This window comes from Poeciliopsis prolifica, unplaced genomic scaffold (assembly GCF_027474105.1).
Source record: "Poeciliopsis prolifica strain line A6 unplaced genomic scaffold, Auburn_PproV2 SCAFFOLD014, whole genome shotgun sequence".
Taxonomy (NCBI): Eukaryota; Metazoa; Chordata; class Actinopteri; order Cyprinodontiformes; family Poeciliidae; genus Poeciliopsis; species Poeciliopsis prolifica.
Genome location: NW_026562389.1, coordinates 2087572 through 2112251, shown reverse-complemented (window position 1 = coordinate 2112251; position 24680 = coordinate 2087572). Strand labels below are relative to the sequence as shown.

The 24680-nt window shown below is 35.0% G+C and overlaps 1 protein-coding gene across 1 annotated transcript in view; it reads right to left on the bottom strand.

The window, feature by feature from the left end:
• Positions 1 to 24680, bottom strand: part of ipo11 (importin 11) — a 100756-nt gene that overhangs the window by 6228 nt on the left and 69848 nt on the right. Inside the window, exons 25-29 of the mRNA XM_055039850.1 lie at positions 23417 to 23512; positions 22968 to 23081; positions 21232 to 21353; positions 17795 to 17890; positions 16049 to 16133 (exon numbers count right to left, since the gene is read on the bottom strand). Coding sequence (XP_054895825.1) covers positions 16049 to 16133; positions 17795 to 17890; positions 21232 to 21353; positions 22968 to 23081; positions 23417 to 23512 — 513 coding nt within the window. The remainder of the gene's footprint in view (positions 1 to 16048; positions 16134 to 17794; positions 17891 to 21231; positions 21354 to 22967; positions 23082 to 23416; positions 23513 to 24680) is intronic.

The window sequence follows — 24680 nt, the reverse complement described above, 5'->3', positions numbered from 1 at the left end:
ACAGAAAGTGTGTGACGCAAGAAGTGCTAAGAGTGGATGATATATTGGAAGTGCAATCTATGAACTGTAAGACAATGCTGACAGCAGAAGGTACGGGGGATGATATTAACCTCCTCAGTAAAATAAGAATGCATCATTTTACAGCTTCACCAGCTAGACAGCCTCTAAATGTCTAGCGAGACCAATAAGCTGCCTTAAAGAGGTCAAACTTCATTTAGGGAGTTGTGTTTCTCAAAACAAGTCACTCTAAGCCCACATTTATCCACCATAATGATTATAAAAGAGGCAGTGAGTCTTGTATGGATGAAAAAAACAAGTAAGTAGGGCCAATACTACAAAGAAGCTTTAATAAATCAAAGCTGTTTGTCTCAACTAGCCAGGAAGATTATGATTAGTCACACCATGAAGCTGCCTTTCAACTGGTTTGTTAGCCTAAGTTTTATGTTGGATATAAGCTGCCCTGTGCAAAAATAAATTAAGTTGCAAGTGGGTGTGCAAAACCAGATCAATAAAACATGGATGTTTCAGACACATTTTATTGTGTACTTATTTTACCTTAATATGATAGAAATGTTGCCTTTAATAGAGACCAGTGTCAGTAAAAGGTGGAGGGAGTAACAGAAACATGGAATTGGTAAGTCACATTGTTGCTTGGATGCGTTTTGCATCCATTAAAAACAAACGTATTGACAAATGAACTGGATAGTATGCTGCATGTTCAGAGATATTGCCACAATTACAATCTTGACTGGTCTTGAAATAAAATCCTGAGTCCTCAGCGCCTGAGACCGAGACCAAATGCGGTCGAGTCCATCAAAAAATGGTCTGGAGTACTACAACACTGATAGAGACAGGAGAGAACGCTTTCGATGCAGCATAGAACTTAGTGGTCTGCGACGCCGGAGTCTGACCAAATTTTCTTCTTCAAATGACTGTAGAAGCCACTTTCAAGCAAAAGTACCTGACCAACTATGTTCTTTCAATAAGTCTTTCTGACTAATATTTTTCTCATTTCTGAACCAGTTTCTTTTTGTTCCACCTTAAAACTCAAGTAAAACAGCTCACCTGTCTTTCAAAGCTTCCATAGATTTAGCAATAATGACAAAAAAAGTAAATTAAAAGAAAATAAAGCCCATCACTTATAAATTATAAGTGATATTTGTCATTAGCCCATGTCTAGCAAGCTTTATGTTATCCTGAGATAACCACTCAATGCTTCCATTTTATTCGAAATGTGTTAAAAACAAGAAAAGGCTGAGCTGCACATCTTTTCTTGAAAAGGGGCACTTATTCTGCTTTGTGTTGCTGTATTTCATGAGGATACAAGACTCCAGCTAGCAAAAGATGGTAAACTGTGACTGTTAGAGTATGGACACAGTCAGCAGCAGTACACATGCAGTGTAATTTAAGTAGTGACTGATTACCTGAGACCAAATTATGCCGAGAGACCATTTTCCACACCATTACATTGTCATCATCAGCCTGGACTCTTCAGGACAGAGAAGGCTGGGTGCTCACTTAGAAGATGCTTAGGCTAAATTCTTCCTCTACCATCTGTGTGACTCAGCAGAAATGTACAACTTCATTGGGTCCCAGAACATTTCTTCTTTCATTCATTTAAGTTTTGAAGTGCCTGGGCCTACTGCATTATTACAGCTGTCAAAATCTCCCAAAGCCCCTTAAAAGTAGGGTCAATGACCTATTATACAACTTTAATGAATGCAATCCAGACTTATATTGAATGGTCTTAGTTTTACTTTGCTTATTCTGTCATCTGCCATCTGTCATGTTTGTTCATATCTAGCTTTGTAAATTTTGCATAATGTTTTGATAAACACAGGTTTGCTCTGAAAACATGTCTAAAGAAATATAAGTAGGGCAGAACTATATTCAAATAAATAATTTATGCAACAGTCTATTCAACATCAAAGATTCTAGTAACGCATGATCCAAGAATGTGTTTGCACTGTCTGCACTTTTTGCAAGCATGGAAATACCAATTTTAGATGCAACATAGGACATCCATAGCAATATATACATAATATATATATATATATTATCCATTTAAAAGCTGCACCATACTGCTAACGGTAAACATTCCTCCAAAAGATAAAAGAAGACGTTCATTCTTGTCACTTCGATGGCAACAGATCTGTGAAATCAGGCATGCAGATTGTTTCTAGAAACATCTTTTTTAAAGGTTGGATGCCACCTGTCCATTAAGGCCATAAAGGCCACTGGGCTATCAAGTGGAGACATGTTTTAATGTACTGATCACACTTCTTTGAGAATCCAATAAACAAGTCTGGGTTTGGTGATTGCCGTGTATTGTACAGTGCAAAATGGAAACTTTGGTGGAAAGACAATTAAGTGTGGTGTTACTTTCAGGGATTAGCTTTGACTGCTTAGTTTCAGTCAAAGGAAAGGTACAGAATACAAACAAATTTTGAAAAATGTTCAACTTTGTTAGAGCAGTGTTCATTTGGTCCTTTCCTATCCTATTATGAGCATGCACCAATGAACAAAACAAGTTCTATAAACACAGATGATTAGACTGTACCAAGTCCTGACAATAACCCAAAGGTGTTGAGGTGAATTAAGAAGGAGACAGAAACCAGGCCCACCTATCAAACATCAGTGACTGACCTCAAAAATTCACTACGAGAAAAAGTGTTTTAAACTTCTTTTAAACCTAATGGGAAAAATGCTGGAATGAAGGTGGTCTTCTCTAATCCCTACATGTTGCTGGACACCATCTTGTCATCTGTCTGAAAGACTGCCACTACACCTTCTCCGACACTTGCAAGAAAAAGACATTCAGTAGTCACAGTGAGGAACTTGAAGAAATTCCATCCATATGTAACAAAATCAACACAAGACAAATGTTACCATATCTTAGCTATAAATTAATATTTTAGCAGCAGTTGTCAGAGTAATTGTTGCATTTCAATTTTGTTCTTACATTTTTGTTTTCAAAGTATTAAAATCATAATACCATGTTGTCTCTTAGTTAATACATAGTTATTGAAGGTTAGTCTTTTAGTGGGCAATACCTAGATACAATCAAGATATGAATGCAAGATAGTGGTAATTTTGTAACTAAAAAAATATTTATTTTATTGTTTCTTTTTTTACAATTTGTATCATCACAAACAGAAAGATGTGCATGGTTAGCAAAGTTAGAGACAGCATAATGATAACATCGAGGCAAAACAGGGAATGGAAATGAACAAAGTAAATAACTACTTGAAGAAGTGGGGACACAATAATCAAATTAGATGTAAAAAGAAATGAGAAAAGAAAATTGACCTATGGATCATCTGAAAGAGAAATAAGCAATCTGCACAAATAAAAGCCAACCTGATGGTGCACAAACTAAATATTCCAATCATAGCAAAGGTGCATAGAAGAAAAAATGAAACCTGTGGAGTTGTGAGAAAGAAAATAAATTGAGTGAGGATGAGAGGAAAGGAGTGATGATGAGAGTAAAGGGTGGAGTGAGAGTGACATGCTCCTGCTGCGGCTCACTGATAAAGAGGATATGGTCTTTATGCCTCAGAGAGAGTTGAAGATAAATGAGGCAGGATGAAAAGAGGAGAGACAAATGAGATGTGAAGAAAGTGGAAAGGTTTGAAAGTGGCCTAGTGAGCAAAGACAGAAGAGCAAAAGGAAAGAATAAACATAACAGAGAACCAAAGAAAATACAGCAAATAAAAAAGCTAATTATCATCATCCTCATCATCATAAAAATGATATTCTGCTCCAATAACTGTAAAAAGACCACTTGTTTTTATCTTGTGCAACATACAATAAAAATCTGAGTGTGTTTGCTCTATTTGTTCTTCCTAAAAGATGTCAAACATTTTTGTGCTTGTAGTGAGACCCATAAAGTTACACTAAAGTTGCAAAGATGGCAAAGTTACATATCTCTGTGCCAGTAATGGGCAATTTACCCTTGATGTGAGCATTTGGTTGTAAATTGAGAATCTCTTTCTCTGAAACAACAGGCTGAGCCAATTGACTCAGACTAAAAAAATGTGTTACAAAATTACTAGATATGGAATAATGAGAGGTTATAGGTTATAGTTCTTTATTTTAAGTCAACATAACTGTCCTTTGAAAAGTAGAAATGGATGTACTGGTGTATCAAAATATCTTTAGCACCAAAAACAGTTGTAAAAGAGTTATCAACCATTAAGTAAATGTTAAGGCTAATATTAAACGTGATTTCAAAATCATATCTGCAACATATGAAAAATAGTAACGGATTTTAGATAGAACCTTCTGCAGATTTACATCAAAGCATAAAAATTCACTCAGATTCTCAAAATACCACCAACAGTTTTTATATGATCATTTAATGGCTCAGCTGAATCCTTTCAAAAGTCACTTAAGGTAGCACCTCACTTCAAACTTTCAGTGCACAACTGCCATTAAAACATCAAAAGGAAAAGACAGGAAAGGACTGTATATGATTATGCAAATATTTCTGGAAGCATATGAGAGGGTGGCTAAAGGACATTATTCAAGAAAGGGGAAGCATCTCCTGGTATTAGAGCTTCACTGGTTTGCTGAAAATGGCCAATACTAATTTAAGTTGACACTTAGTGTTGTCACTTCTAGTCATACACACATTTTTACAATATTACATTTAATGTAGAAAAAAAAAAAGTGAAGTATTTTTGTATTTTGTATGGAATGGTAGTAAAAACTGATGGCTTTCTCATCCAAACTATAAAACTAGCTGGAATGAAGAAGTGATGAGGACAGAATAGCGGGGGAATACGTACAAAACAAAAACTAAAAAAAAAAGGACACCACACTGACCTGAATAAGGTCAAGTACATTTCCCACGATAACGTTCATATTAAAGTGACAGGAGAGGACAGAGCAAAACAATGACAGAAAAGAGACAAGATAAGCAGCAAAGAAAAACAATCAGTTTTTCTTCTGCTTTGACATTTTATTAATGTTGTGGAACCTTGACTTAGAGGGAGGATTAAGAACTTCAATGCAGTCATTTTCACACAAAGTGAGACAGCACAATTTATTATACTGTTACTGGTATTGTATTTGAAAGCTGAAGTTCTGCAGTCATTAATTATAAAAACAATCAAAAAAATATGCATTGGTTGGAAAGGTTGAGATTTTTATTAGCACACACATATCAAGAAATCCCAGACAGAAAGATGAACAGTCTGACTCCAGCAATCTGATCTTAAAAACACAATTTGTGTTGACAAGGACAATAAAGAGGTCATTGAGAAATGCGAGAACATTCTCACTCAGACACTTGAATGCCCAAGAACAAATAAGACGAGTCCAAAAATAACTGCTCACTGTTGAAAAAGTATTTCTAATAATTTGAGCATTACATCTTTATCTATGCAAAATTGTAAATTAAAAACTTTGAACAATTTCTTGCAGAATGACGACCCCTTCAATTCCTAACTGAATGTGTTATTGATACAGTGAGTATATGCTGTCCTGTTTCTGCACAGTTGCATCTTTGTCTAGAGTTATGCAACCTTTAACTATGCTTCAAAGATGAAATGCTTTGGCTATACTTTTAGTAAACGACTTCAGAATTATGCATAAAGACCTAATGTTACGAATTCATAACCTAATGTTATGAATTCTGTGACCAAAGTCGAGCCTTGACTTTGGTCACAGAGTCAAGGCTCCAGGATGCCAACCCTTCAGGCTTGACCGAAGTCAAGCCTGAAGGGTTGGTATTCTGCATGCGTTAGTTTTATCCAAGATTAACCACAGCTAAATTAAATGGTACTTTAATAATACGCCCCCTGCAGAACACTCTGACATGTTGAGGGTAATTGGACCATCTGAATCAGCTGTGATGGAGAAAAAACACCTAGAAATTGCAGGACAGTCGTCCTTGGGGACTGGAGCTGGATATCGATGTACACAAAGAGCAATTTAGTCAGGTATCAGGTACATTTTTTTTCTGAATAGTTTAATATTTTGTCATTTCTGAATGATACAGACATACAGTTTATATTTTACAGAAGTTATGTGATAATAGCTGAGGGTTTCTGAAAAAGTAATTGTAACTCAGAATCTTCTTTTTATCCTGACTGAACATTTTTGATAACCAAACCTACTTAGACATGATTTCCCAGTCTGTAACATTATTAAATGAAAATACTTGAAATCTCTTTAAATCCTCCAGCCACTCTGGCATCCACAACCTGTTTTCCAAAGAACATGAAGAGCTCTTAAGACTACAGTGACATGACATCTCAAAATTACTGATGCCAAATGACCTTTTGTTGAGATCTCATGGTATGTTATTAAAATAAAATCTATTTTTGTTTTGACAACATATTTCATTTGATAATTTTTTTAACTATGCTACTTCTCTTAACTATCACAAGTAGTGCTTCAATCTACAGGTACATGTCAAAAGATTAATTTTAAAACCTTAATCCTTTAATAAGTCTTTCCTTAAGATGGATAAGCAGATGAAAAAAAAAAACAGCAACAGATTGTGCTTCATAAACAAATAAAATATTGTAAAACAACTTCTGTCTCGTCAACGTGAGCTCACAGTGCTCCAATGGCTCATTCAAGATATAATTTCATTTATAAACAAACTTTGAATAACAGGCCAAGTCAAAGAATGATATTCAGTATCTTCAATGAAATCTAATATGTAATCAAGCAAACACCAAAAGTCCCTGTTCATTTGCAAGATAACACTGAGGGGTGCAAAAATGACAGGTGAAACGTTGCAGTTCTCAGCTTAAAGATATCTATAATGAAAATAAATAAATGCAGTAGAATACAACACAGCTCTCCATCTAATCTAATCTCTATTAAGGGACAAATGTGGAATCTGGGAAATAACAGAAGTCTGTTGGGACAGAAATCAAGGGGAAAATAAAACATCCAATCTTCATTTGTGCAATCAAACACCCACTCTAACAATCAGTCTCTAGTATTTCTAGAATGTTGACATAAAAATCCAGCAGAAGATTTTTTTGAAAACTTCTCAATTTTTCTTTTATATATATAATTTTTCTCCTTTCTAACATGCTTGCATTTTTGTGACCACGTACTCAACCTTAACCCTTATGAGCCAACCAGGTAACAACACAATGCAAAATTTTAAATAGCTTGCTTGAAGCTGGCTTCAAAATAGTTAATAATATGGTCAATGATGTCAGGGATCTGACATAATTGATTATTGAACAAAGATCTTGTTTAATATCGTTTTAAACAAGATATTAAGCATCTTTGAAAGAACAAAAGTTTGTAATGTTTATTGCAAATGACCAGATACATTAGATAATTTACATTAATCTTGCCCATATCTCTCAACTCTCAAAGAGAAAGATGACTATAACCATGGAGTAAAATTAAGTGTTTTTACAAATGTACCAATGAGGTTTTACTCATTTGAACTGCATCAACTGCAGTCTTCAAAATGTGGTTCGTAAGAAAAAATAAGCATGATTTCCAACTGATTTAGTTCCTATTTAAATAGAGGAAGTCCAAGTTAAGTATCTGAAGAAATAAAAGTGCTTCTCAAATAGTGCTATTGCACCATTTCTCGGTCCTTGGGCAATGCCGTAGGGAACTTTAATATCCCAGCTCATTTTTCAGAGAATTTTATTGCATTTATGAGTAATATCTGGATGTGCTAACCTAGTTAAACTTTGCTTAATGTTAGTAAAATGTCTGCACTAATGAGCTCCCTGTGCAGGTGAACACAATTATATGTGGGACGTATGGGAACCTGTCTTATAGACCTTTGCAAAAGGTGCTAAATCAAGTCAAAGACTTGGAAATATGCATCACACAATTGTGACTGTTTTTATGTATGACAAAGTGAGGAAAGAAGAAGAAACAGTGTTTCTAGTTTGCGGTTTATTGCATAAATTGTCATACCTGCTAAACTTGTGGTGTTAATTAAAATGTATATGCATTAATAAAGATACAGTTTGTGCTATCTTGATATTTAAATTGAAATACTGATATTTGTGGCTACAAGAAATGGAAATGAAATATAAATTATGAGATTTTGTCACTTCATTTTTCACTGGTTTACAATAATAGCTCTACAGCAAGGTTATCTAAATTTGACGAATGGCTGCTACCTCGCCTTCTCTCAAAATGTCTGTCCTTGTCTCTTCTGTTTATATCTGTTCTCTAAGACACTATAAAACTTAAAAAGGAAAAGAATTTGCAACTTGGGACATAAATAAGGGATCTCTTTATCGCAACTCATTTTAAAACTTTTAAAATACAGATGTATTTTAGTCAAAGATAATTAAAGATAAAAAAAATGCTTCATAAATATGACTTAAAAACAGGAAATTAAAATTCAGATCTCGGAGAAGACAGATCATTTGGACCCACTGTTTCTGATGTAACTAATTGTATATAAGTAGCTTTTATTTTATCATTGTTTGATGCGTCACAACAAAATATCTGCTGATGATTACAAATCATTTAAAACCAATTACTCTGGAAATAATCCGTTTAGATTTTAAGCCACAATTACCGGCTTCAGTTCCACCTTTTTGTTTTTTGTTTCGCCCAAATACACAAGACTTACTGATAACAGCTGAGGTTTCACATTTTAAGTGTTAGCTTGGCGACATACTAAAGATGTACTTTAGAAGTTTAAATATAATTAGAGTAGTCTTCGTGATCATAATGAGCACAATCGTATTTGAAGAGTAACAAATGTTGAAGCTACATTGCATTAATATTGCTGTGTATTCTCAAACTGTTCTGAGTTTGTTAACACTCATCATGCTTGCTTTCCCACAGTTAATTTACCTCCTGATAGGAAGCTGCAGAGCAACTGACTCACACTATTTGCTTTCTCAGTTTTGAAGTGTGTAATAAGACAGAAATAATTTCAAACTACTCAATAAAAGTTTTAAACCACCTTTAACTTGCTTGTAATATTTATATACATATTCATTTAAAGAGCAAGTTCCTAATGTTGATTTAAAATGGACTATTTTCAATTTGGGGGATTTCTAAGGAAGATTTTTCTATTACCGTGGTCTCAGTTGCTATTTTACTCGCTTATTCATTTGTAAGTTCAGCCTCACATTGGAGATAATGTTCAGTGAACAAAATGTTCAGTTGATAATTCATCTTTCTAACCCTAAAATAGTCTTTTAATTGTAATAACAGTTGACATTTTCATGGATTCAGAAAAAAAAAGAAAAGAAAAAAAGAAGAAAAAAGGTTGTGCTGCAGGCTGTTGGCAAATCCTATGCTGAAGCCAAGATTAGTGCCAATATACTGTCCCTAGTTATTCAGAAAACTTAATTTAAAGTTTTAGATTTACAATGATTGCCAAATCCAACAAGATTAATGTCATGAACCAAATTTTAAAAGTTTAGACCACCACTGAAACAGTGCCAGATCACATTAAGTTATTGTGAACCCTTTAATTTTTTTAAAAAGATATCTGTGTTTTATTAATATCTACAGTCTGTTAGTGTATAAGTTTTCTCCAGTTAATTAAACCACCTTTTTGTGAATTAAAACCTAAGGGTCATTCATGTTATGAAGTCTGAATCTTAATTAACTTAGATGAAAGCTTAGACAGATAATCATGCAAATCAGAAATGCTGGTCAGGTCTCAAAAACAGTCAGACTTGTGGTTCCAGTGTAATGAGTCACACGGCTAATGAATGAGTTCTTCTTCATTGTTAATTAGGAAATACACTGATCAATTTAACAGCTAATTGTTGAAGCAGGGACCAATTATTGACATTATCATTTCTTGAATCACACTGATTAACTCTGAGTAGACCTTGAAACAGAGCTGATATGAAATAATGTTTTTTTTTTTTTTTTTTTTTGGCATCACCTGTAGTTTAAGCCACAATGCAGAAATGGTAGAAAACCTGAGCTTCCTGCCCCTTGAAAAATAACTTTGGACAATTACCAATGTAACCGATTCTCTGCTCCTAAACTGATTATTGGCAGCCTATTTCTGTCAGAGACCTCACAATCTATTTGACACCTCTTTCTGCAGCACCTGAAGCAGCTGTCTAATTCACTGATTTTCTCTCCTGAAATCAATATCAATACACATGTTGGAGGCAACTGAATTATAAAAGTTCACTTTTGGACTTTGTTCTCCTGAACAGACATAAGAGAGTGTAGTGCTGTCAATCTTTAGATCATCTGTTGTTTCTCTAGTAAAGCATTTTAAAAAATTACTTTAGATATTGAGGAAAAATGAAAAAAAAATAATAACAGAGCTTCCCATATGCTAGACAAATTATGAGTCCTTATTTGGTGACAGTGGTACAGATTAATTGATTTCTATATTTCAGACATGAAAACAGGACCAATTGTAACATCAAATCAAGATATATCAATTTAGGAATCATTGTTTCTTAAGCATCAACTGTGAGATTACAGAAAAAAAATTACTATAGCAAATGTGACCAGAAAAGCTCAACAGCTTTTTCAAAATCTTCAAATTAATGTTAAAGCTCCACCAGCAAGCTTCTTCCCAACTTCAGATATATTTTAAGTCAAATAAAAAAGTATTTTCCTCAGTCCTGAAGCATTCTTCACTACTCCCATGGACAAATGGCTCTAGAGATGAGAAGCAAAAAGAAATGGAAGCTAATTTTGGTAGGTCTGCCTTCAGCCATACAAGTGAGAATCTTTTCATCCTGTGCTGCAAAATAACAGTGTCAGAGAGGTCTGTTATTCAACCCAACTAAATTATGCTGAGACTGATGGTCTGCTTGAGAACAGAGCAACAATGAAGCAAGAATGGCAAGTCTTCATTACCAATGCTTTGTGTGGCTCAGAGTGAAACGATAACACGCTGAAACTCATTTCCTACAAATATACACCTCTGCAGGATCTTTGGAGGCAGTGTGATTGCTCATTAAAACGAAATAATACAAGATGGTTGAATGAAAGGAACAACTTAATGTCTCATCAGCTTCAAATAATATTTTTTGAGCGATTGAGAGCAGTGAGCCTCACCTATGCTATAAGCTGATAACAACCTGTTACAGAGATAATTGCGTTGGCAGGCATTTCATTCCATTTGTAAAGATATGAAATCTTTTTTTTTCCTTTAAGAAAAAATAATGATTAATAAAAGCTACTTGAGAAAACACTTAAACAATTTCAAAAGATGGAATGCTGAGAATAGACTTTGACAAACTAGAATTAGATACAATTTAGGATCTTATTTCTTTTCAGGTATTAACATCTTCGAAAAAGTCTTTCTAGATAAACCTGATCCACTAGCGTGATCATATAACCAGGCCTAATGTTGGCCTCTACAACAGTTTAAATCAACTCACACAACAAATTGTTTGGCAACATGTTCTTTTGCTGTATTCCGCAAACCGAGAACACCACTTTCAGTTTGATTTCTGAGAATAAATATTTTGGTTTATGTATTGTTTGAAATACCATTATCAGTGTTTGTTTAGTTTACAATTTCTGTATGGCCAGTTGGCAACGTCACACGTAAAATACCCAGACCAGCTTTATATAAAAGCATATTCGTTTAAATGATGCCCTTGCTAAAGTCCAGAACTAAGTACAACAGAAATTCTGTAGCAGAAGTTTAAAAAAAAAGCTGTTTAGAAACTATTCAAACTATATCCACAATTTGTATGGCTAAGAAAAGCACATAATTAGGTAAAAAAAAGTTTCTATAGAGTTCCAAAGCTAGTAGAGAAATACCCCAACAGATCAGCAGTTGTAATAAGTAGTTCTATAAAGCTTTTGATTGGGGACTGAACACAAATGTATGCCACAATCTTTGGAGACTTTAACATGGGAACCTAGTCACCAACTTTCTCATATCCCACACTAGACAACCAGGTTGTTGCAATGAACCTGTGACTCCAGCTTCAAAACACTATTGCCCCAATCAAAACTGAATGATGAGCTGTAACAAGCAACCCTGTCATTGCACATGTACACCAATTTATCTTGGCACTAATAGGTGTCATAGGGCATCTTCATCCTGTTTATGTGTCTGAGTGTAATCAGTCAGCAGCAACTACTTTAACAAATTCAACTAAATAACCTGCACTGCATTACTGTGTGGGGAAAAACCGAACAAGCTCAAGTGGGTGTGAGCCACCACAGCACAACAAACAGAGCCCATGTCATTAGTACCCAGTGGACAATGTCTTTGATGTTGCCTATCCCTCTTCTTGTTTGATGGGACTGGCCTTGTAGATAAAGCACAAGAATCAAATGATGTATTATGTACAGAGGCCCCACACAGCATCAGTTACCAGAGTCTCGTTGTCTGAAATACTCAGATCAAAGTGAGGGACCCTTACAAATCCAATACAAGAGTGGAACAGTCAACAGCTTCCATGACACAAAAACAAACTCCCCTTGACGAAGAGAAAAACATTGCAAGTCCAATTTAGACAGAAATCAGGAGGTGGAGAGGCTGGCAAGAGGACAAGAAAGATGAAGAGCTGCACCCACGACGAGTTTAGTCTGTGTATGGAATGTGAAGCAGGATATCTTCACACTTAAGTTTAATAGACTACCAATACACTCAATATCTGAGCTTTACATATACATATTTCTAATATGTATTGTATATTGTTTACATATACAGACTAACTTTTCATGCATGCAGCTCTAATGTATCTTTTTGCAGATACATAATTACCAAAATGCCTGAAGATAAAGAGCATTGCAAAATACACATTTACATGATTGGTGAGTATTTTCCTTCCTGGTTTAATTTTCAATGTAATATAAATAAAAAAAAAACTATTAGTAATCACATCAGTTTGATAACAACCTACTCTACAGACAGTTAGCCGAATAGTTAAAAAACAAATAAAAGCCAAGAATTAGATACAGCATATGTATCGCATATAAAAATTCAAAAGTTGAAAATGAATTAATTCATTCCAAAGATTAAAGACATGCAGGAAATAAACAGAGTGGGGTTTTTCATTTAAAACTTAATAAAATGAGTAAAACTTTGATTCAAAATCCTGAAGGATATACAAAGAAGTGAATAATTTGAAGGCAATGTTTCCAAAACGCCCTGCATGATAGGCCAGGTCTTGGTGCAGTAACAGGCAGGGGGTAAGGAAATGAGAGGAGAAGATAGGCACAGACAGCAGGAGAGGAACTGATAGCCTGGTGTATCACCTTCACTTCCCTTCCCTCCTGGAGATCTCTGGGACACAGACCAGAAAGTCTCGTAAAACTAACTTAGATTTTATAAATTTGCTTTTTTTTCTCCCTCTTTAATCCACTTCAGCTGGAGCATCAGTGAGTGACTGTGTGCAGGCCAAAGAAATGAGTAAAATCCAGCTTAGCACTACTTCACTAGTGGTGTAGTGGTGAAAATATTTCAAGAGGCATCATTATCAATTATCATTTATCATTATCATTTACAACTTTAATACCAGAAACAGCTGAAACAATGTGCAGAACCATCAAAGTTAAATCAGACAAAAAAAAAGACAACAAATAAAAAGACAAATCTAAAAACCCAACAATGTAAAGGAATTCAAAATTAAATATAAATCATAATACAATAAAGAACTGAAACAGATAAAATCAATACTAGTAAAAGTTCAGTGAAGCCAAGTCTCAGGAATATTAAAGGCCAGAATAAAAATACATTTTTAAACTGGTTTTAAAAATGGATAGTAAAGGAGGTAGGTCAAATGTACAGAGGTAGGGTATTACAGAACTTAAGAGGCTTAATAAAGAATAAAGAAATTCTAAGATTAGAACTGGGAATGAACAGGAGCTGCTGGTCACCGAGTAGGAGTGTGGTGGTGGAGTAGCACAGTTAAATAAGGGTGTTGAAAACCTTAAAAACAGTCTGGAGGACTTTAAAGTGAGCTCTAAAATACATAGGCAACCATTGAGAGTGAAGCCAGGACAACGGTAATGTGCTCTCTTTGATGCATTCCTGTTAAAAGCCATACAGGAGTGTTTGAACAAGTTGCAGATGTCTAACGGAGAACTGGTTGATTCCAAGAGAGAGTGAATTAGTAATCCAGTGATTAAATGAAGGCATGGATTTATATTTTCAACTGTTGCCTTCAATGATCAGATTTGACCTACTATATGTTTCTTAAATGGTGGAAGCTGAACATTTATTGTTTACCATAACTGAAATCATGTCTGAACTAAAGCCTAATTCTGGCTGTTCAAAATTTAATCTTACATTTGACATTCTTAAAAATTTAAGCTTTCATATTTGTAAAAATATGTGGCACTTCATACATAGAATTAATAACCTAAATTGTGAATCTTGGTTTAAGTTTAATTTTATGCTATTATATTACATTTACTGTAATATAATAAAGTAAAACTGGTTCTTTTTGAAGAAAACTTAGCTTTTAATGGTACACTATTAAAATCAAGTACCAAAAGGTTCAGAAGAAATGTGAAATCTTCACCTTAGTTTAGCAGGTCAAACAGCAGCAGCAGGGCTTTGTTTTGAGCCAGTGCTCTAATCAGGAATTATCCCTCCTAAAATGATTTGGTTTTGCTTCATCAACTTCTTTCCCATACTATATTGACAATATCCGAGCATTTCTTTAGGCGTTTCCCTTACACAACATGTTGTGTAAGGGAGACAATATGTTGCTGTTGGAAAATGACTTCTTGCTACTCAGTGAAAACACCAAAAGAATGAATGTAATGCAATTGGATTTCAGTTGGTTTCAATTTGCAACTCTCTGCTCCCAGTTACTGCGCTTTTAGATGAAAATGCACATGTTGTAAAGAACAAGCTTTCACACAGGAATGCATATGCACATTAAAGTGAAACGCTATGAAAAACCAAAATTGGAATCAATAATTTTTGCCAAAAAGTCACAGATCCCCATTCTCATTTACTTTCTGCTCAAACTGAAAACTGTATCATGCGGGCACATGCGCTGCTTTTACACACGCATTCACCCGCATCTTCAAGCACAGAGGCACACAAGCATTAAGGCGGCAGAGGTGCGACTTTAAGTCCTCTCTTTTCTATTCCTTGGAGCAAAAAGTCAGAGCCTGGGTTGAAGTGATAAGTGCACCAGGATACCACCAAGCAAAATACACACGTGCTAACACAAAGAGGATAGTCTCATAGAAAGATTTTCCTATTCAGAATAAACTGTAAAAGTAATTTTGTTGAAGCATTTCTTAGAGGAACAACACTCAGACACAGCCACCAATAATATAATTAAGCTGTACTTCACAATATTGAGAGAAGGGTGAATATTTCTGAGCTTAGAGAGAGGGCCAAAATAGAAAACAGATGCATCCTCATGCACAGATACAGCCTGGTTCCGTTTAATTGATTGGCTATATGTGGATCCCCATCAGCACTAAAGCCTTTTTGTATACTGCTGCAACATAAATTCATTTAGGTTCTTCATTTAAATGTATATACAGTCCGCCAGATAAAGCTGTTGCAGCTGTTGAACGGTAATACATAACTGGTCCTCTAAAATGTATTCATGTTGCTTGAACTTCTCCACATTTAGACACATTAAGAAAGACAAACATCAACATATTTGAATTACGTGGGAGGGAAATGATCCAAAAGAGATCCGGAAAACTAAGCAAACAACCAGAACAGCAATAAAATGGTTTAGACCAAATCACACTCCTGTGTTAAAATGGTCTAGTCCAAGTAGAGACTCAAAACCAACAAAAAATCATTGAGAAAACTTGGCAAAGCTTTTCTCAATGAAAAGCTTTGCATGCTGGTAGAGACAAAACCAACATGATTTTGCAGCTGTACATACAGCAAAAGCTAATTCAGATTGGCTGAATATATCACCCTTCACATTTGTATTTGTAAAATAATAATAACCATACATATCTTCTATTACACCATGGCATAGTATGGCATAACAGAATAATTAGTACGAAAAGAGGAGAACAAAGAAAACAAAACTACAAACTCTTAAATATTAGAGGTGTAAAGACAGATAAGAAAACACTTAAATAGTTAAAAAAAATATTTGTATACCGTAATTTATATAAGGTATAAATTGTATGCTTCATATGTTTAACTCACAAGTTTCTTCCTCTTATCCTGCTCAGTTGGTGGCTCCTCTTCGTCACTTAGCTTGGGCTCTTCAAAATGGAACATCAGCATGCAGCTGCCAACACAATAATATTCAGATCCATATTAATAACCACCCATATACCTGCACAGCAGGAGGCAATCTCAGAGGAAGCAGCGTGTGCAAACACAGATGCACAAAAAGGCTGAACCCTCTGGCATTTGTTTTACGCAGCTACAAACACTATTCATATTGGTTCATCTGCATGCAGAGAGGATCTGCAAGTAAAAACCTTTGTGCTTGGTATAAAGTCTGTGTATGGTCTTTTATTTCCTTTGTGTTCATTTCTTAATTCAGTACTGGGAGCACAGATAAGATTGTGGTGGCATGAATAGGATATTTTGTGACTGAACAGCGCCAAGTGATAAGCTGCGATCAGAAAGTCAATAAATTCTGCTTAATGACATTCAAAGGAGGGAAAATAACAGTCTTTCAACCTTTAATAGAGTGTTTACAGAAGATTTCACACATTTATGTGATGAAACTGAGGCTGAATTATAATGTTGTTATGATCAGTCCTTTAAAGCAACATCATCAGTACTTGGACATTGATTGCTGAATTGGAATTGAAGTTGTATCAATAACAATTTGAAGGGGGTTCTTTGAGGCTTTTCAAAAAACCATTAATGAAACTTATGACCATTTAAAAGCCTTCAAAGGACTCTGCACTTTTCAAACTCAAAATTAGACGTCATTCCAAAAAACACAAACTTTCTCACACATTGCTTGGCTACATGAGTTTATTCATAAACTTACAGTCTTAAAGACTGAGAAGAAAATGTACCTTGAAAGAGCAAACGAGGCTTTAGTGTGTAAATAAATAAGATAATGTTCAGCACTTTCTCCAACTACTTAAAAAGAAAGAAGTGGGCTTTTCTTTAAATAGTAATCCTGTGCAAATAAAGGAAATGACTTAATTTATATGTTGTTTTGAAACAGGCTAAATAAATAATCTCCTTAATTCATTGTATTAAATGTAATGTGTCCATTAAATGTAATGTGTCTGGACAGCTCAGTGTAATACAAAAGCATGGTGGGTTCTTGAACTTTATTGCTGCAAAGTGAAAAAAGTCTGCAATAAAGTCTGATATAAAATGGCAAATTGTCTCCATGTACTGAAGAGAGCTTTAAGTAAAGTGCACCCATTAATACTTGCTCCTTTGGATCCACAACAGTGAACCGAAGGAATTTAATGCAATAATTGCAAATAAAAAAAAGCTTCCTTTAACCCCTCTGACCATTTATTTTCAGGCAGGAAAAAATATTTTAAAATAAAAACATGGTGAACCAAAAATATCTCTGAATTGGGTGCTCATAATCTTCTAGATCAGAACCATTAAGTCTTAACCTTGTACTATTGGGAAACTAAGTGTGCAGTGGTCATACAATATTGAGGGGATTGATTGAGAATTCAGGTTGTAAATTCATACCTTTTTGTAGATTTTAAAGGTATTATTTCTGCAATTAGAAGGTAATTATTGAGCATGTAAGCCTCTCACTGCCAGTTTTTGCACTGGAATGGCCTGAAGCTATGACAAAAAGCTAGTTTCATTTTGAATTTTCAACATGTGTCCATCGTCTTTGATTATGTTATTTGAACCACATGATTTACTTGCAAATTGAAATTTAATTCCATTTCATCTCACAACAAATTAGTTTTAAAAAATTAATAAAACATTTAAAAAAGCCGAACTTACTCTCTAAAGGTCCCCGATTCTGGATCCTCTGTCATCACATCATGCAATGCTTCCACAGAAATATTGATGATGCCACAGAATTTGTCCTGGATCACACTGACAACACAGAATATACGGGATTCATTAGTCGTGAAGTCGTTAATGTAACAGCTGTCTGCTTTCCCATGTATTAGTGGGTGTGCTGGTTCAACAAAACACACATTCAATTGAGAAACATCATAACACAGCAAAACCCTCTTTCTGGGAACACAAGAGTGATAAAAAGCCAAGCAAAAAATGATTATATTCTGATTCATAGGAAATTCCTACCACAACAATTTGGCTGTGGATTTCAACAACTAGTGTGTAAAACGATTTCAAGGCAGGGGATAATTGAACATCTTACATCAAAATGTGAGACATTATTGAAAAGGTTTTCTGACATTAATGAGTAAGAACATGTTTTCATTGGAAAAATAAACACCAATTAAAAGCACAACATTTCAAACTGCAGAAATAGTCCAAGGGCCACACAAATCAGGCTTTTGCTATTTGTAGTACTGTCTACTAAGGTGATTTTTCCTGTAATGCAGAACCCACACTGGCAACGCACATGAACCGAGCCTGGAGATGACCAGCAATCATTGATGAATTATTTGAGACATTCTTAAAAAGCAGAGAAACAAAGAAGAGGACTTCAAAAAATATAAAAAGATGGAGGGGGAAAAAGTACAGAAACAGAATAAGTGTGGGAATAGGCATTGAAATATCAAAGGCTGTCAAGTTTATGAATCTGGAAAGGTAAAACCCAGGCAACGCTGCATAAAGTTCAGTGTCTGGCAAAACATAGAAACTCAGCATGAAATAATATTATATTGAGAGTAAACAGATCTGTCCCAGATTTGATTTCTCAGGAATTACTGAAGAAATTATGTGGGCTGATCACTCGCTTTTCTGAGTCCTTGTAAAATGGCTCTTGTTAAAGGTACAGTTTTCCTCTCTGACTTTAACCCAGAATGTTTTATACACTGGTGTTAAAACCATATCAATGTCATCTGCTCCACATTAGCAAAATCAGGGTAATCAAAACTGAAATAGCTATTTTATCTGCCATTGGAGAATATTATATTTTTATTTTTGTTGCTAATACAAAATCTGTGAACAGATAACTTGTCATTTTAAATCCTGTTAATTGCTATTTTTATCATCAAGGCTCAACCAGTAGCTGTATGAGAAAAGTCTGGGTGCAGTTGAGCACATTGATTTGCGAGTCCAGTGAGAAAACTGTTTACAGACAATTCATTTAGGTCAGCAACAAAGTATCTTGACAAAATTAGCAACAAGAAACAAAATAAACGTAGCACCTAAGTAAACACCTGTTTGTGCATAGATTCATAAAAGACTGAGAGGAAGGTCTAGTAAAGATTTTCTGTTGCCACATGTGTAGAATCAGACAGTTGTTCCGAAATAAATCAGAAAACTATGAACCTTTGAGATGAACTGCTGTGTGGATAGTGTGAATCCATGTTGAAGCAAACAAAACTGTCCAAAAACACTGAAACTTTAATTTCTAGGTCAAATGCTAAATACTCTACTGATGTATTCCAATGCTTGAGTATCTCTCTCCACGAGCTTTGAGTGTCCTTTTTCCATTTAATCTTGTTTCTCGGCACCACAGATCTCAGACTGTTTTTCAAACATAAATAGAACTACCTCACATGGGAGGTTTTGATTCTTCCAAAGAAGATGCTCAATTCAACCAAAATGACAGATTTGAAGGCAGATATGTTTGTGCATTTGTATTCTCTTTTTTCTTGTACTTATATGTATTGAATGCCTGCAGCGTTGTGCGTCATGCGCTAATTTCAGCTTCAACGTAAAACATGTAGGGGTTGATTTGTTTATCTGAACCGACCGTAACAGTTATTTTACAAGTTATTTTGTTTCCGAGAGGCTCAAACATTGACTCATCATTCCACCACACTCTTGTCTAGATGTAATTAGTTGATGTTGGGATGTATGGGGATTTTCTTCTGAATGTGTTGAAGGAATTTTAAAACTTTTTTTTTTTTTACAGAAAATGGATTCTTAACTTAAGCAAGAATCCGGTGCTTGACGTATTATAGAAATAAGACAATAACTCATTAAATGTAATTACTTGTACTATTGTTTTCCATAAATGTTTAGCTATTAAAAAATCTATTACTTAGCAAGTTTTATCTTTGTCTATGCAATATTTAAAGCAAATCTGGTTTGTATGTGAGTTCATTGTATAGCATAACAAAAGTTCAAGTATTCATATGCTAAGACTGAGGTGAACAAACATCAACCTATGAAGTTCAGATACATCACATTGACTGAAATAAGATCAAAAGAAAAAACAGCGGGATAAGGGAAATTATAGACAAGACATGGACTTCTTCAATTTTAGGTTTAACTGTACTTGAGATAGTTGATTTTCCACGGAGCACTTAACCCGTCTGAGCTGTCATAATCTATTGCTGCTGCGCACAAAGCATGGGGGTGTAACAAAGGATTTCATGCCTGCCTGTGCCTATGATTACCATATCTGGTTCGCAGAACATTGAGCTTCCCTAAATCTTGATAAAAACAAACTGCCAGTTGGGACATCAAACAAAAAGTTGAACTTCAAACAGCACAAATAATTGTTGTACCACTTTTGTAAAAGTTCCATTAAAACAATAAATTGAGAACTTCTTTGATAGCAAGTACATACATACATTTACAATGCACCTTGCTTCTCCTGTCAAAGACTGCAAATAGGTTGCAGCTCATTTTAGGACACTATACCTCAAATTGCAGGACAACCAGATCATCGTCACCGACATTCCTGCTCAGCAATCAGTACCCACACGAACAATTCTCTGCTAATAAATACATACTTAACCTACCGCACTAAGGAGTGTGTCGTTTTGATTTTTCAACAGCTGCTTCACAGGAAATGTTCTAAAACTGTAGTATGATCCATTAAAAGTTTTGGCAAAAAAGGGCAAGACTTTTAAGTGTTTGAGAGTATTTATATTTTTGCTCTTAACTGGTGAGTGACAGATGTTGGCCAGATGGTGTTGACTCAAAGCACAATAATCCGGCACACTTGAGACTTTTGGCTCAGTACTTATTTGCATTTTTCATCCCCCTTACTAAAATATTTGGTATTGAAATTTAAAGAGAGATGTAAATTAAACTTATGGTGGTAGACATGTGTGTAATTCTCTGAAAATAACACCAGCACTCCAGAATTCATAAGATTTATTCAAACAGCACTAATAATACTATTTGTATGAAATATCTGTTAAAGTATTTATCCAGGTTAAGGTGATAGCATTGAAAGACCTTGTCAAGTGCTTCTTTATTTTAGTAGCCTACATTATTTGGGAGAAAGTAACTCAAAACCACATGGGCATACATCAGGGGAAATACTTTTTTTTTTTTTTTACCCGTTGTCAGATGGGAGAAGAGACAAAAGGGCCAAAGATGACAATTTCCTCCTCTCAGGCTGAGTAATGTTGTCCATGCGGTCCACCCACATCTCGATCATGCTCCCCAGCAACTGGTCCATCTATAAATTAGAGCAAAGAGATTTATAAAGCTTAGCAAAAGTAATTACACACCTTGTTGCAACCATAAATGTCCAATTATGTTTTTTTTAGTTCCACCAACTGCCTTCTGCTTAACATATCATCTGAAAATGTGGAGTGTATGATAATGCTGCTCAGTTTCAACAAAGGAGCATCTAACATCTGCAGAGATCCACATCTTGGGTGGGAAATATTTTGATAGGAAACTAGTGCTTGTTAACTCAATATATCAGGTATATATCCAATACAAAAAATAATCATTGTTTCACAAAGTTTTATAAACTCCTATTTGAAGTTTGTTACAAGCCAGGTAGGAGGACACAGCACAGGTGGTACCTTCTTGGCCGACCTGCAATGTGTGTAGAGGAAAGGTCATTATGTGTATGCCACAATAAAACCTGATGATGATGGTGTGGGGATGCTTCTCTATCATAATCATAGTTGATAAAAAAGATGAATGGAGCTAAATACAACCCTCCAAGAATGGTTGTTCCTAAATGCTGGGTGTGATTGCTTTCATGAGGTCCCGTTATTTAACTTTTTATCAAATTTTTATTTTGCAGACATCTTATTTGATCTTATAATCATTTGCTTGCTTTGTCTTGTTTCTTTAAGTCATTTTTGAAAAAAGTTTGATATTATTTCTATTATTTCTTCTCAGTTCTTCACTTTTCTACCTGCCAAAAGTGCATTATGCATTATATCTTGATCATTTTAAATGTTCAATAAGTAATTAAAAAAACAGAGGTTACAGAAAAATTAAAAAAGAAAAGACGTAGAGGGCATTAATAAAGAACTAAAAGACAAACAAGTGTTTCAACTTTTTTCTTTGTCAGAATATCCTACCATCACACAAGTGCCAGCAAAAATAACCAACCCTTTCCTTTCATGTACCAATTGATTCCTTTTGAGAAGTCAATTGGTACATGGTACACATCAAGTGTAAAAGAACTGTTAGAATGGAACATGTTGACTTAATTAAAGTAACACCTGGTTCTTTGATGAGAGTGTGATGTTTCACTATCAGCACTAGATAGTGATCACATCTGTCTGCGACAGACAAGTTGATCCGTAGCTCCACCCACCATCCACTATCACGGCCAATCTATACCTCTCAACTCATTCTCGCTTTCTTCCAGTGTGAAAACTACAGCAAGCTCCCTGCGAACATTTAGGCTAGCTCATCTCCGTTTAACTGTTTTTAGGCATTCTGTCTGCAGCGTCACAGGCCTGGACAGTGCTGGGCAAATGCTTCGAGGACTCTTCTTCCACCTCGTCTTCCCAGCTCTTAGAGACTCAATTGTTCCATAGTGAAACACCAAGCAAAGTTAGGAAAATAACTTATTTTTTCAAATTTATTTTTCAAGATTCAAATTGTGCTATAAGGACAAGTGTAATTTTAGAAGAAAAAAAAAATCATTTTTTATGATGGAAGAATCAAAGTCAGGATCTTAAGGTTTAAAAATGTCCCCATTTGTAATTCTTTGGGTCATTACTTCAGCCTCAACCTGAATGATATCCTTTTAACAGCCGCTTTGTCTCTCAGACAAAATGTTGCTGAGTTGACAGCAAAGAAGGGCAGATACCAGCCTCACCTCCTGGTTGCATTCAGAGGCCATTTGAGAGAGCAAAGAGGAGAAGAAGCTGAAGTTCTGGAGCAGGACACGGCCGATGATGCCAAGGTAGGTGGACATCACAACAGGATAACGCTGCAAATCACACACACACACAAAAAAAAATCATATCAGATATGTACTAATGAATATTTAAATGCTTTGGTAAGGCTTTGACTAAACTAAGGATACAGCAGGTCATTAACCTTGGTGGAAAGATGGAAGTGGTTATGAATATGAGAAAAACCTTAAAATGGTGGCCTATTACTCTCTGATTAATACATGCCACCATGAACTGATGATATACAAAAAAATTAATATTTAAAGGAACAGTCTGTGTGATGTATGGCATACTCTATCACTAATTTAAAAAATGTAACGCATTACAGATAACTTTAAGTCAGATGTGCATGAGATGAAAACATTCTCACCTCCCCATCCACGATACCTCTAAAGACAGCTGGCATCAGAGGTTGAAACATGTGGACTCCCAGTACAGGGCTAACCTTTAAAGCTATTTCAACCACCTGCAGAGACACAAGGAGACCAAGGAGGAGGTCGGCATGTAAAATGTAGCAAAGAGAAGTATAAAGGTAAAACTCTGAAGAGAGCCAGGAAAAAAAAGAGGTCATGGAGGGACATTAAGAGAGAATATAGGGCATAATTATTTGAAAAAAACAAAAAAGAAAAACGTATATACATCGAATAATTCAGGTTCAGTGACTTCCAGAGAAGGATGGCTGATTGTGTTTAAATAATGTTAAACATGTGGATGTGTTCTGTCAGGTAATGACTCTTAAACAGAGCCATTGGTCAGTGATTTCTAGCATTTTCCTTACTGAACAGAATCTGCAAATGGTAAAAAGCAAACATAGTATGACATTATTCTTTTAAAATGGTTGGACTGCACATCAAAAAACAACAAAACCTATCAACTCAGGGATCAGAAGTCAGGATGCAGCAGGGTGCAGCAAATAAATTTCCTAATAACCTTATTAAAATCTGTAAAAATGCAGTGACAGTGAAACACTGCTTACTGGCTTTTTCCTCAAGAAGAGAATCTTACAATTATGACTCTGGGTCCAGCAACGTAAATAAGAAAACGAAAATGTACAACCAGAAAAAAAAAAAAAAAAAAATATATATATATATATATATATATATATATATATATATATATATATATATATATATATATATATATATATATATATATATATATATATGTTTATATAAATGTTTATTTATATAAAAAATTGTGAAGAGAAAAATTTCTTGCAGGTATTTGCCAATTTACCAAAGATAATTATGTTTAACTTATTTTGCTTCTAAGTGGTCAAACCAACCACTGCAGTACAAATGGATTCCTCAAAGAGTTCATGTTGATTAGCACGAGCTGTCCTCCATTGTCGGAATGTGTTATGTAAACATGTTTGTTTGTTAACTGTGTGCTGTCTCTTCTTCCCCCAGTCAACAACATTAGTCAGAGCCAGATGTGCAATAAGCCATCAGGCTTAAACACACTCAAGCTTTGTGGAATTACAGGCATTCTGCTGACACCCAGCTCTGCTGTAAACAAAACAAAATAGAAAACAGCAAACAGTTTTCCTGAGAAACGCAAATTCTGAGAGATTATTATTCAGTCATTTTCTTTTAGAATAGAAAATAAATATACTTGATTGTCCAACAATGAGG